This window comes from Lonchura striata, chromosome W (assembly GCF_050655825.1).
Source record: "Lonchura striata isolate lonStrDom1 chromosome W, ASM5065582v1, whole genome shotgun sequence".
NCBI lineage: Eukaryota > Metazoa > Chordata > Aves > Passeriformes > Estrildidae > Lonchura > Lonchura striata.
Genome location: NC_140743.1, coordinates 43,433,082 through 43,446,785, shown reverse-complemented (window position 1 = coordinate 43,446,785; position 13,704 = coordinate 43,433,082). Strand labels below are relative to the sequence as shown.

Sequence of the window (13,704 nt, the reverse complement as noted above, 5' to 3'; positions counted from 1 at the left end):
GCTTCCCGCCCTCAACCCGGCCCACTCCCCGCCCCACTTCCTGCTCTGAGTCCGCCCCGCTCCCCGCCCTCAGCCCCGCCCGGTTCCCAGCCCGGTTCCCAGCCCGGTTCCCAGCCCGGTTCCCTCCCTCACCTTGGTCCCGCCTCTCTCCCCGCCCCGCACGCGCCCGCCCCCGCGCTCGTCCAATCAGGGGCCGCCCCGCTGGCCCTGGGCATTGCCCCGCAGCTGGACCAAGATGGCGGCGCCGCTCGCCGCGCTCGTGCTCCTGCTCGCCCTCGGCCGCCCGGCGCTCTCCGGTGCGCAGGCCACGGAGGGTGCGGCGGCTGCGCCGCATCGACGCTTCGAGTACAAATACAGCTTCAAGGGGCCGCACCTGGTGCAGGCGGATGGCACGGTGCCTTTCTGGGTGCACACGGGCAGTAAGTGCCGGACGGGGGTGACGGGCCCGGGCCAGTGGCCTTCCTGAGGTGGAGGCAGCAGTGTCCGGTCGGGGGATGCGGGGTCTTGGGGAGAAGCCGCAGGCGAAGCTGGCCGCGGGTGCCGGCCGTGCCCTCGGGCTCCACGTGGCACCAGAGGCGCAGAAAAGATACTGCGGTGGCGAGGAAGTGCCGGGCCCGCCCGGGCTCCCACCTGCGGTGCGAAGGCACCTATGGCCTCCTGCTGTGGCGGCTGCGGGCCCCGGCTAGGGGACTCGTGGCGCTGCCGGCAAGTGCTGATGTGTCACTGCTGCCGCGCTCCAGGTCGCCCCGGGCCGTGTTGCCGGACAAACTGTTGGGTTGCGTCGTCTCAAAGCTCGAAATGCAAAGGGTGCCTTGGCAAACAGGACTTGGTTGAACAACGTTTGTTTCTGTGTGCTCTGGGTAAAGGGTTCCGTCGTGCTCCGAAAGGCTTGTTGCCCTTCCTGAGTGGCCCCCCGTGTGAAAGGCGCTGACATTTACACTTCCACGTTCACATAGTTTCGCTGCTGTGACTTGTGCTGTTGTTTTGGTTTTTGTCAGACTAATTTAGTTGCTACTGCTTAATTCTTAAATATACCTTTTCTTACTTGACATTATGATACAAGTGACATGAAGGCAACTGTCTATAGATGAGTTTTCTCCCTTCTTTTTCAATAAAATAATCCCTAAAAGCAATGTTATTTAATGCAAGCAAATTAATCACTCTCTGAATGTATGCCTATTGTTCTTTTACACTGCTAAACAGAAAGTTAGAATATCTTGTTTCCTTTCTAGATGCTATTCCAAGCGCAGATCAGATCCGTATAACAACCTCTTTGAAAAGCCAGAAGGGCTCAGTGTGGACAAAAAACAAATCAATATTTGAATATTGGGAAGTGGAAGTGACCTTTCGAGTTACAGGAAGAGGCCGCATTGGAGCTGATGGATTGGTAGGAGCAGTTTCACCTAGCTGAGAAAAACAAATGTGCTCTAAAAGTGAATCTTGACTTACGACTTTTTGCTTTCTTCATAGGCAGTGTGGTTTACAGAAGAGCAAGGCTTGGACGGGCCTGTTTTTGGGGCAGCTGATAAATGGAATGGTGTTGGAATTTTCTTTGATTCGTTTGACAATGATGGAAAGGTTGGTTGGGAGGAAACTCTTGCAGCAACGATGACAAATTAATTTCCTGTCTGTTGAGGAAGAAACTAGGATGTTGTTTTCTTACTATTCCCCTCTTTCACTTCAAAGGGATAAAATAGAAAGTCAAGTTTCCCTTATGCTGGAAACACCAATTTCTATGTGTGTCTTCAGAGATGCTGTTTTTCTTGGAAGAAATCTGCTTTGAGCAGCTCAGCAGCAAAGATTTTGTAGCAGATGAGGATGACAGTTGCTGTTTTCAATTCTCAATTTTCCAGTCCAGAATGATCCTGAAACTTAAACAATACATAGTAGGTCTGCTTTGGTGTTTTTGCTGTCCCTGCAAAACTCTGGCTTGCTTTAGACATTTTAGACTTATTTTACCAGAAGGCTTTCAGAAGCGTTGCTGATATTTCACTTCAAATTAAACTAATCAATTTGTGTGCCATTTCTTTCCCTAGAAAAACAATCCCGGAGTGATTGTTGTAGGCAACAATGGAAAGTTGCTGTATGACCATCAGAAGTAAGTTTATTTTCAGTGTTACTACTGAATGCTTGCTTTTGAATGATGAAATGTTCCATGAAACCTTTTGAGAAGCATTATAAAGGCTTCTTTCATATGAAACTTCGTTGTATCCTTTACATTTGAGGGCTTCTATTTGTTTAAATACTGCTTTCTCTGTAACAGCAGAGAAATTGGCAACTGGATGGGTATTTTATTGGCAAATGCCCTTTGGGATGGATGGTTTCAGATGAGTATAGTTACAGTACAGACTATTGCTTATGGGGATCCTCAGCACACAGCTAATAATTGGTAGAAGTGACTAACTGAAAGCAAATTGCTGTTACTAAAATTAATTGGATTAATTTTGATTTCTGATTGTTTATCAGCAGCACAATGGACACCTTTTTGGATTTCGGAGAGGAGAGGTATCTAGCTCAGTTGGTGCAGTCAGTACAGCTTATTTCCATCTAGGTTTCCGGGTGCAGGAATGTATCTGAAAATTGTATCTTAGAATGTATCTCAGAAAACAGATTTCCCCATTGCTGCATTCCATCTGCATTGTGTCCTGTGTACAGCATGCAGTACTGGAGAGCGCTGCAGAAAGCTCAGTGCAATTACAGAACAGCCTGGAAAAGCTTGCAGATTGAAAAACTGGGATGAGTTTACATAGTGAGAGTCAGACACTTTTTTGTCCTAGCTGATGAATCATAACACAGAGTTTTATTGATGCTCTCTTTTTGCACAGCGATGGATCCACACAAGCACTGGCATCCTGTCAGAGGGACTTTCGGAACAAGCCCTATCCTGTGCGAGTCAAGATCACATACTACCAAAAAACACTGATGGTAAGTCTGAAATAACAGAATTACTTGTCTTTCTCAGCTTCTTAAACATGAAACTGGGTTTTCACAGAATTGCAACAAATATGTCCGTTCCAGTGTTGGAAACGTGGAGCTTGGTAGCAGAGGTGGAAGGAGGTGCTGTGTTTAAATGTTACACGGGTTCTTTTGGCTGCATTAGAATGCAGGTATTGCTGATTTTTCCATTGTGACTTAGGAGACAGTCATGCAAACACATTTATGATACGCTCAGATCCTTCCGTTGCTCTTGACTTGCCTGGAGAGATGTCCCAAAGTCAGGATCTGTTTAAGCTATAGGTGATCAAACTGCTCCTGAGTTTGGTATTTCTCAAGCTGATGTAAGAGTTGCAGAGGGTTTTATAGCTGATTTTTGAACCAGAGGTTCTTGAAATGGGGCTAAAAAACTAAAACTGTTCAACAGTAGATTTAAATTTTCTACTTGGGGCTTCTCACTTCCAAAAAATAGTAGGGCTTTCAAGACTAAAGATTAAAACCTACTGGTATAAGGGAGGCTGTAAGACTTCTTAAATATTAGCTGATTGTAAATTCCTTCTAGGTAAGGAGAGAAAAATACTAATGTGGTGCCGAGTTGTGAAAGCTACAAAGGGTGTGTTTGTTGGCATCTGATCCCTTCTGGAAAGGTGCTATTCATATATTCACAGGTAGCAGCCATACAGTGCACAGTTATAATTTTGTAGCAGAAGTTTCTCTAAAAGTAAACATGACTGCACCTAGAAGAGGGCAGACCTTGTACTGTGTTGTAAAGGGAAAAGCTGCCTCTCACTCTTGAATGAAAGTTAAACTTCAGCCTCCAAGGCTGCTCTGTTCTCACCTGGGCTCTGATGCCTCCTCTAGGAACTCCTCTGTCCCAGATGTTGCTGCTAAACTTAGCAGTTCTCTCTTTCTCCAGGGATGCATTTTGCAGATTCTCCTTATGCTTTGAATCAGAACTGCAAGGGATGACTGGTGTAGATCAGTTCTGTGTTGCCCAGAACCTTCTTGGGATGTGGACTTTTGCAAATAGAATGCTTATGTAAAATGTTGGGGTAGAATGTCTCTCTCAGAAAAGAAATAGTTTTGTTTTCTACTATGAGCTACTGAGTTACCCAATAAGTTGTATTTTGTGACCATTACTGCAAAGTGACAAAGCAATTAACAAAAATGTGGTGAAAATCCTAAGTGTTTGTCCTTTCAGGTATTAATTAATAATGGCTTTACTCCAGATAAAGAGGACTATGAATTTTGTGCCAAAGTGGAAGATATGGTGTTGCCATCACAAGGGTACTTTGGAATATCTGCAGCCACAGGGGGACTTGCAGGTAGAAAACATTAAAAATTATGGCAAATGCTGTGGGGACTTGCAAGGCTTGCAAGAGAGGTTGGTTGCATGGTTGGGTTTTTACTATTAGCGTTGATCCATTATACCAATTTTTGGCCATGATGATGTAATTAACCCTCTTGCAGTCCCAAATTACTGACATGCTTTGGACTTTTCCTGACTCCAGCTAAAGAATTTTTGTTTTTTCCTGATAAAGTCCCTATATAGTCTCATTCCTCACTGCACAAACACTTGTGAGGATGCTGTTTTTTGAAGATCCTTTGCAAGTGGAAGGTTGGCTTGGGAATTAGAGACATTTGTGAGGTGGGTTTTTTTTGTTTGTTTGTTTGTTGAATACAGATGACCATGATGTGCTGTCATTTCTGACCTTCCAGCTGACTGAACCTGGGAAGGAAACAGTAAGAATTTTTATGCATGATTAGTAAAATATTTTATTGTACATATTATTGTATGTGCAGTACCAGATTATGGTATTTCCTCTTAAGTCACATGTGGCATTCCCGTTTCACAATTTTGGCATGTAGCCAAATTTGCCATGTGGTTTAGAAAAATTAAACTTGTACTGTAATGTTTCAATAATATTGTCATTGGTACTCTCAAGACCAGAATTCTGGAAGCACCACTGAAGCAACAAAACTCATTATGTTAAATCAAACCATGCAGTACTATAAAGTACACTTTCTTTCGGAAGTGGCAAAATATCTGTTCTCACTTTCAAGTTTCCTTACTTCTAGGATGATTCTGCACTGCTAAATAGCATTTATCCTTGTAAAACTTGTTTTAATTTTCTATTGGGAAATTTTTTTATTTTATCTACATGGGGATGTGTGATTTTTCATTTCAGCTAAATATATGAATGTGTTGCAGTAATTTTGTCATGTGTTCACAACTGAAATCTGAACGGGAGAGTCAGTTGTGTTAAGAGTGGGGAAGAACGTGAAAAAATCTCACATGTGCCCTTCCCTCCAATAATGTTTTAAAGCCAACACCAGATGCAGAAATCCCTCAGAAAGATAAAGAGAAGTATCAAGAAGAGTTTGAACACTTTCAGCAAGAATTGGATAAGAAGAAGGAAGAATTTCAAAGGGAACATCCTGATGTGCAAGGACAGCCAGGCAAGTTATTGGAGCTATTTTTCAACTGTCCAGGAAAACATTTGTTTTCCAGCATGTTCAGAACTAGGGCTGATCTTCCTAAAGTCACACTAATGTTACTTACATTATTTTAAAATATTTACTGTAATTTGTCTCCTGTTTCTAAAATTATCCTGGTGGTGCCTGTATTGAGGACAAAATAAATGACTGGAACCATGGTGGGAATTAGGAACAAGAGAAGGGAGAGAAGGTCATGCATCTCTCTAAAGTGGTGATTAAGACAGCATGGCCTTTTTTCATTATTTAAAGGACATCTTTTGGTCTGTTTCTGCACATCATAGAAAACTTTTCAAAGGTGGGCTAGTGCATATATTGGAACATGTGGTTACCATGTAAAAAGCTTTTTAATGCTTGTCTAATGCTGGAGAGACAAGAACCCGATTATTTGAAAATATAATGGAAGCCATTTGTTACTGTATGCGACTACAGATATACTTTGGGCATCTAGATGTGAAATTTCAGGTTGTCATCTTTATTGCACAGTGATGACTGTTCTAAAGGTCCTATAGGTTATTTTGATCTGCATTTTGGGATGCAGTTCAGCCTTTCTTTGATAAGAAATAATGCCTTTGCCAGAGTCTTTTGGATGCTGGGATGGGTAGGAGAAGGTAGATGGATGTGCATATGTTAAGGGAGCAAGAAGAATGATCCATTGCAACTTGTGAGGAATGTGCACATGGGTAAAAAGCCCCTGTGTTTTTTTCTTAGCAGCAGATGATGCTTTTGAAACTGTGAGTGATCGTGAACTGAGGCAAATCTTTGAGGGGCAGAATCGAATTCATCTGGAAATCAAACAGCTTAACAGACAACTGGACATGATTCTGGATGAGCAGAGGAAATATGTCTCTGCAGTCACAGAGGAGATTGCCAAAAGAGGAGCTGGGTTTCCAGATCAGCAGGGACAGGTAAATAAAACCCATGGTGATTCAGAGCCCAGCCTGATTTCAGCAGTGGGATCCATTTGTTTATTCCAAGATATGTTGATCTGTTTCCTCCCCCTGCCCCTAGCAGGTTTCCCAGCAAGAGATAGAGACAGTTGTGAAAACCCAAGAAGAGGTCATTAGACAAGTAAAGGAAATAAGGTAAACATTTTCCAAATATTATGGCCATGTTTTGAATGTTATGATTTCTGTTTAAATCCTGTGTATTATTTCAGTAGGACAGTACTGACAAACTTGATGTTGTGTCAGTTCCTTAGCGAAGACTCCCTGCATATATTTGATTTCTGTAATAAAGTCAGTTCATGCCCCAGGGATTGCTAAGGGCCCTAATTTGTCTCTTTTTTATAATGAAATTCAACAGGTAAGTTCAGCCCCTTTAAAAACAATGAAGTAAACCCCTTATCTTTAATGTGCTATACTGCTAAATTAGATTTGTGAAGATGCTTGTGTTTGATGGGGATGTCTCAGTACTTCTTTTAAGATGTTTTACTGTTGCTGTCTTAATCAGGAATGGCTTTAAGCTGGTTTAGCCCTCCATTTGTAGCAGCTAAAACATTACTTATCTTATAATAAAAAAAAAGGAGAAAAACAATTCCTTCAGTTGTGCTTCCCACCATATCAGTTTAAGGGCAGCTCCTGTGATTTATCTAAGTAGGTCAGTTTTTTGTAGAATGAAGATTAGAGTGCTTCCATTTTTGCACTTGTTCTTCCACAGAAGCTTTTATGTTAATATTCTTGACAAATCTTTATACCTTGCAAGCAAATTAGATTTTCATGTTAACATTGGCAGTCTGCCCTTTTAGTGACTACTTACCAGCTCACAGTTTGCGTAACATCATCTTAATACTTTTCTTAGATTAAAGAAATGCTTTATTTAGACAGAGAAATAAATGGCCCCTCTCTGCATCGCTTGTCATCCCGCAGGAAAAGGACTTAGGGGCCAAGTAATTTTCTTGGCAAGATTGTGGATTTCTTAATCACCTGATTACAGAAGAATCCTGCATGTCTCTACAATATAAACTGTCAGCAGGGTGTTATTAATGCAAAAGTCAATACAAATTCAACTTGATACAGCCCATGTCTATTAAGGGAAGTTATTTTGCTTTTAACAAAGTCTCGATCAGTTTGGACGAAGGTGAGTGTGCAGATTTCTGTTCATTATGTAAAGATGTCTCTGTTAGGAGGGAGAAGAACCAAGTGCGAGTCCCACTTGTGTTGTAACACCGTGAGGTGTGTGAAAAGACAGAATTACCATCAGTGATTATTAGGCAGTGGGCATGACAGGTTATTTAAGATAAAACCTTCCAGTGAGAAATCTACTTCTAAAATATATTATTATAACACTAATTGCAAGTCCAGGTAAATGAAAATTTGCTGACCACTCTACAGAGAGTTAGGAGTGCTCCATGCAAACACCGAAGTATGCTTCCATCTGGACCAAATGGAAAGTTTTAAGTAAATTAAAAAGAAATTCAAAGGCATACATTTTGATTGTCTATTCTGTTAATAATGAAGAGATTATCATTCACATGATAAATATCTTAGCTGTAGAATAATCCTCTTTGCAACTCAAAAGAAACAGCACAGTAGGGGAAAATGATATAAACATTGATTAGAGTTTAAGGTTTTTTTCTCTCATTGACTGGTTTACCTCAAACCAAATTAGTTATGAAACCTTAACTTTTTCTGGATTTAATTTCATTTGTTGTAGCAGGAAAATGAATTCACAATAAGACAATATTAAGTATTTTGACAATGCAAATGGGAATTGAGTTCCTCACATAAACGGTAATCATAAAACAAGGATGTATCTAAATCTTTTCTTATCCCTAAAGCCTCTTCCTTGTTTTTATTTCTTACATGACTTTATTTATTTATTTATTTATTTTTCAAACAGCTTCTGGGTTTCTTTAAAGATTGCATTAAACTCTGCTGATCCTAAATCCTTGGCCAGCGCCTCAGGCAGAACTCTTGTTCTATAGCCCTCAGCAGTCAGGCAGCCAAAGCAAATGTCTAGCAACAAAATATTTGCTAGTTCTTGTTCTCAGTGTGACTGAGAGATGAGGCACTCTACAAATGGCAACTGTCTGCACAATTAACTATTTTTTAAAATTGCGGTTTGACTAAATGGTTATTTCTTGAGAGGTATTCTTGAAAGCTAGTAAAATTTGCTGCCTTTTGGTGCAACTGTGTATTTCAGCCTAATTCTAATGAGCTAAAAGCTGTCCAGAATAACTGCTATTTGTAGAAAAGCTGGTGTGTGTTGAAAGCTTGTTTGTTATTTGTCTTGTTTCAGAAGTTCTGTGACTGATGCTCTGAGATCCATCAGTGGGGCTCAACACCCTGGCTCTGCGGGAGTCTATGAAACAACACAGCACTTCAATGACATCAAAGAACACCTTCACATAGTGAAAAGGGACATAGAGAATTTAGTGCAACGCAACACGGTAATTTATGTGCTGGGAGTGTAACGCGGCTTTCTTTGGCTGTTAGTGAAAAGCAATGCAACTGCTCCAGCATGCAATTTAGGGAGCAATTAATCCTTCATTAAGCTGCTTCGGTAAAACTATGCTGCTGTGACCTAACTGCATGATCTGGGTCTTGATGAGAAGTTTTGCACAAAGAGCATGATTTTTAGTCTAATTTCCTGTGGAAACAAGGTCAAGCAATTAGATTTTTTAGGTGCTTTTTTTTTGGTGTTTTTCCCCCTACTTAACAGCTCTATACAGAGGAGATTCTGTGGTGCTTCTGCACACAAGGGAGAGCTTTAATCAGGGAAAACTCAGGCAGGCTCTGCTTAAGGCTTCTTAATGCAGAAGAAATGACTGTGTTCACATTCAGGAGTACCTTAGTGTAGCCTAGGTAGCAGTTAAGCTGATGTAGCTTATGATCTGTAGAAGGTCCTTGATTAATTTACCATATTTATGTATTGTTTCCCACGTAAAGCTCAATTTAACATCAGGCAATTCGTCTGAGAAATGTAAAGGTGGAAGGGGAGAGTGAGATGAGGAGTAAGATTATTTTTTCAGAGTACTGTTATTTCTTTCCATCTTCTCTGATTTTTACGTCACATTACAAAGCCCTTGTTTTGTAAGTCTTTTGATGGGATGTCTTGTTTGCTCTTTTCTTGGTTTTTAGCCATCCACTGAGAAACAAAAGTGTCCAGAGTTGCCACCGTTTCCATCCTGCTTATCTACAGTGCATTTCTTCATATTTGTGGCAGTGCAAACTGTGTTATTCATTGGTTATGTAATGTATAGGTAAGTCTTGTGTAGCTCAAAGATAGCAGGGCAAATAGTTTTAGAACTGCTGACTGATAATGTCATTGGAATGGTATAATTGTGTTAATCTTATTAAAACAAGCAATCATTCAGATTGGAAGAGACCTTGGGAAGTCTCCAGTTCAATCTTCTGCTCCAAACGGGGTCCACACTGAATTCAGATAGGGTCACTTGGGATTTAAACTGGTCAGGTCTTCAAAACCTCTACGAAAGCAAAATTTACCACTGTTTCAGAACCCACTGGAAATGTTGAATTATCATAATGAAGTTTGGTTTATTCTACCCCCGTTCACCCACCGTGTATCAAGTGGGAACTTGATCTGGTTCAACTTGACTGTTGTGTCCTTATCTCTTTCTCTTTTTTTTTTCTCTTTTTTTTTCTTTCTATTTTTCTTTCTCTTTTTCCTCCTCCATTTTCCTCCTCCTTTTTCCTCCTCTATTTTTCTTTTTATTTTAATTTCCTTTTATTTTTTCTTTCTAAGCTTATTGGGATGGTCTTTCTCTTCTTTTCCCCCTCCTTGTGATGTCATAATGTTGAAATTCTGTTTGCATTGGTGAAAAGGACAACCTCCATGCGTGGTAGTCTTTTTTTGCCATGAACTGGAACAATGATTTCCAAGACAAACAAGGAGCTGGTCCCCTCCAGTTCTTTGTGATGTGTTTGTAATTCCAGCACCTGGATGTGGTTGATCCGGTGTCTGTATCCACTAAGAAAATTAATGATCTGTGCCAGAGGGAAAAGGAAATCCCACTTAAATTCAATTCTTTCCCTGCTTAGTTGCATGGGTTTCCTTTTCTCAGGTGATATTTAGGCAAATGAGATACTGAGAAGCTTCAGAAAATGTTCAAGAGTATTTTAAAATTTTTTGTTTGTTGGTTCATGTGGAGTTGTTTGTTTTGTTTTTTGTTCCTTTTGTGTCTAATGCAAAATTGGAACTACAGTGATGCTACCTGTGTCTTTTTTAATAGAAAAAATATATTCTGGTTTTGTGCTATGGTTCATATTTTCTCTAAGTCCCTGTTGATAAGGAATGGAATCTTCTAATCCTCAAATAAATGAAAATTTAAAACAGCTAGTTTCAAATTAGAAATACTTGAAGAATTATTTTCTGCCTTTTCTTTCAGGAGCCAACAAGAAGCAGCAGCCAAAAAGTTCTTTTGATGACCTGTTCTGTTTGTGTGTACATAACAGCAGTCTGTATGCACAGAAAATTCTACACTTCTGTAAATGAGGGAAATTTTAGTGTTGGATATACTTTACTATTATAAATTATTTAATTTTGTTGAATAAAGTAAGTTCCCATTTAAAGTGTTGATGCTAAAAACAGGGAGCAGATGCCGAATGGGATAAGACAGTGCACCCTGTCTGTGTTTTCAGCTGACTTTTTCATAAATACTGAAAGGCAAACTCCCCATTCCTCTGCTTTTGTTAAGATTCCAGAGGAGGAGTTGAAACACCCAGGCTTGGTTTTTGTTCTGAGTGTGAATTGCAGATGGATGATTTGTGCAGAAAACTTGCTACTGTGTGTCCTGACATAGCAGTTTAAAAAAAAAAAAAATAAAAAGAAGGTAAAAAAAATCCCTGACCTCAAAGAACCATTCTTCTGTGGGGTTTGGGGGTTTTTTTTGTGGGTAAAAACTTATTATAAACATTTTCTTTGATTACCGCTTGGATTTAACAGTATAAAAATATTTTAGTTAATTCTTATTTAAACACTTTTTAATATGTGGACACAAAGACAGGCCTTTAAGACCCTGACTCTTGATACTTGATGTAAAAAAACCAATTATACAGACCATGCAAAGAAAGGCTTCTCTCCCTGTTTTACAGTTTGATTTTGGGCAGTGAGAAAAAATGTGATAGTTTCTTCAAGTATGTTGTGGGGCTGATTTCTTTTTTCATGGTTTCAAGTCTGTCTGTAATTTTTGGGGGAGATTTGTGTAACTTTCCCAGCAAATGTGATTGCTTTATCCATCTTCCAAACTGATTGTATCAAGGATATATTTAGTGTGTGAATTTGTCTTTACTTTTCTAAAGCTGTCTTGTGTCTTTCATGTATTAAGTACAGATGCTTTGGTTTAAATCTTGACATGGGGAGTATTGTAAACTGCAGCTATTGAGTGTTAACCCATTTCTTCACAAACTTGCTTCAGACATGTTTGTTAATCTGTAGAACCAGTATTTTGTGTCAATTGCTGTTTGGATATCAAAAGCATAAGACTGGACATGTGATTTTGATACTGCTTATCAAGTGAACATTTGCTTCAGGAAAGAAAGAACGCAGAAGGCCCAACTTAGGAATGTGAAATTAATTAATTTTACGTTGTTTACATATCTGTGGTAACTTTGTCCTTGAGTTATATGTAGAATTAGAAAAAGTATTTCTGTGGTTTCCTAAATTTTATAAAATACACAAATGCATCAGGATATTTCACTTAAAACTGTTAATTTGTTTGTCTGAATCTGCAAAAATGATCTGTAATATGACTACTCTTACTGCATTTCTGCAGTCTGCTCCCTTGGAGTGTAACACGTGCTGCCAAATTCACTGTAATGAAGAACACTAAAGTATTGTGCCTGTCAGTTTGGAGAAATGATAAATCTATGCAACATATTTTGTTACTTTAAGTACAGTGTCCAAAAAGTGAATGTCTGTGCTATACTAAGAAAATGACACTGGCTACACACCAATTAACACATCTGCAGTATGGAGGATACTCCAAGTGGTGTAGCTTTATAGATTAATTTCTAAATTTGAGCAGATTTTGCTGTACTAATGAGAGACACCACTGCCTCAGGCTAATCAGTGAATAAACAACTTTTCAGATAAAGCAGAATAACCCACTGAAATTTATCTCTTCAGTTCTTTCAACACCAGCAAATATTTCCAGGTGCCTTGAGTCTAAGCTATTACAACCCGGACTCTTGTAATGAAACTTAATATATTTTCTTAAATGGTTCTGAAACTGTACAGTGGTGTTTCCTTTCAGTTGCAGACCTTCTTGCATCAGTGCAACATCCAAACAGAACTCCTCTCACAGCAGGCTTTGCAAAACCTCTTATGCAGAAAGTATTTTGATACATATCTGGCAGAATGAGGAGCAGTTCTGATGTGTCCATTGGAATGAGCCTGGATTTTTGTTACTGTGAAGTAACAAAATCCACCTGTTCCTTTGATTTAACACTGGAGCAGCCCATACTTCTGTTTGGTTAGAAAGAAGAGCAGGTTAGGGGTGATGTCTAGAAGGAAACTTGAAGCCTACAGTTTTCCCTTTAGGTGGAGGCTGCTGGATCACACGTGTCTTGCACATGGAATGAGAAATCTTCTGTGGTAGGGAACAGAAGGTCTAATACGGAACACCACAACACTGGTAACTTTGCTTTATGATTCATTTCACAGTTGTCTCCCCTTGGAGCTTTCATAACTCACTAGATAAAAGAAAATTCCCAATTGCCCAGCTCAAATTTAGTGCTGTGCGTTCTTGAAGTGATAGCAACGAATTAGGATTCTAAGAATATTTTTTAGTCAATGTACCTCCTTCTAGGTGTCTTTCAGCAGTAACAGTGTGTTTGATTCTTACCCAGTAAGATTTCACAGCTAGGAGGAAAAGACACGGAATGCAGTTGGACAATATTAGGGAGAAAAGTTATATATGAATTGTGGATAATAAGTGTAAATATTTGGCAATGATGAGATTATGGGATGGGGTGGGGGTTTAGTAAACATATGGTCACCCCTGAATCTTTCACAAGTCAAATGCACAATACGGTTTGTAAATGACCTGGTTTATGGTGTGTAAATTAATTGCTCTGGTTTGTAACTTCTGTGGGAAGAAAATCTGACCTTTCTCAATGGATCAATAACTGTAACACCAAAAAATGTCTACTGTTTTTTTTTTTTAATTATTCGTTTAAATTCAAACAGCTGACAGTTTCATGTTTGTTTCTGACTGATGTAAATTGATACTTGGAGTTCAGAGATAACCTTATTTGAATAAAGGTGCATATTTTTAGTAAGCCTTTTTCTTTTCATTTGGTACATGTCCAT

At 39.6% G+C, this 13,704-nt stretch overlaps 1 protein-coding gene and 1 long non-coding RNA gene across 4 annotated transcripts in view; one reads left to right on the top strand and one right to left on the bottom strand.

Moving 5' to 3' along the window:
* Nucleotides 1-213: 213 nt before the first annotated feature.
* On the top strand, nucleotides 214-13,673 carry LOC146763244 (protein ERGIC-53-like). The gene is made up of 13 exons (XM_085571244.1): nucleotides 214-419; nucleotides 1,233-1,387; nucleotides 1,471-1,578; nucleotides 2,037-2,098; nucleotides 2,826-2,925; nucleotides 4,136-4,259; nucleotides 4,619-4,677; nucleotides 5,262-5,394; nucleotides 6,145-6,338; nucleotides 6,445-6,515; nucleotides 8,671-8,821; nucleotides 9,513-9,634; nucleotides 10,781-13,673. The coding sequence occupies exons 1-13, from the start codon at nucleotides 236-238 to the stop codon at nucleotides 10,815-10,817; spliced, it is 1,500 nt and encodes a 499-aa protein (XP_085427370.1). The 5' UTR covers nucleotides 214-235; the 3' UTR covers nucleotides 10,818-13,673.
* LOC110478589 (uncharacterized) overlaps nucleotides 4,036-13,704 on the bottom strand; it is a 33,290-nt gene continuing 23,621 nt past the window's right edge. For all 3 annotated transcript variants that reach the window (XR_014952644.1, XR_014952646.1, XR_014952645.1), the window contains exon 4: nucleotides 4,036-4,663. This is a non-coding gene — a long non-coding RNA (uncharacterized LOC110478589). The remainder of the gene's footprint in view (nucleotides 4,664-13,704) is intronic.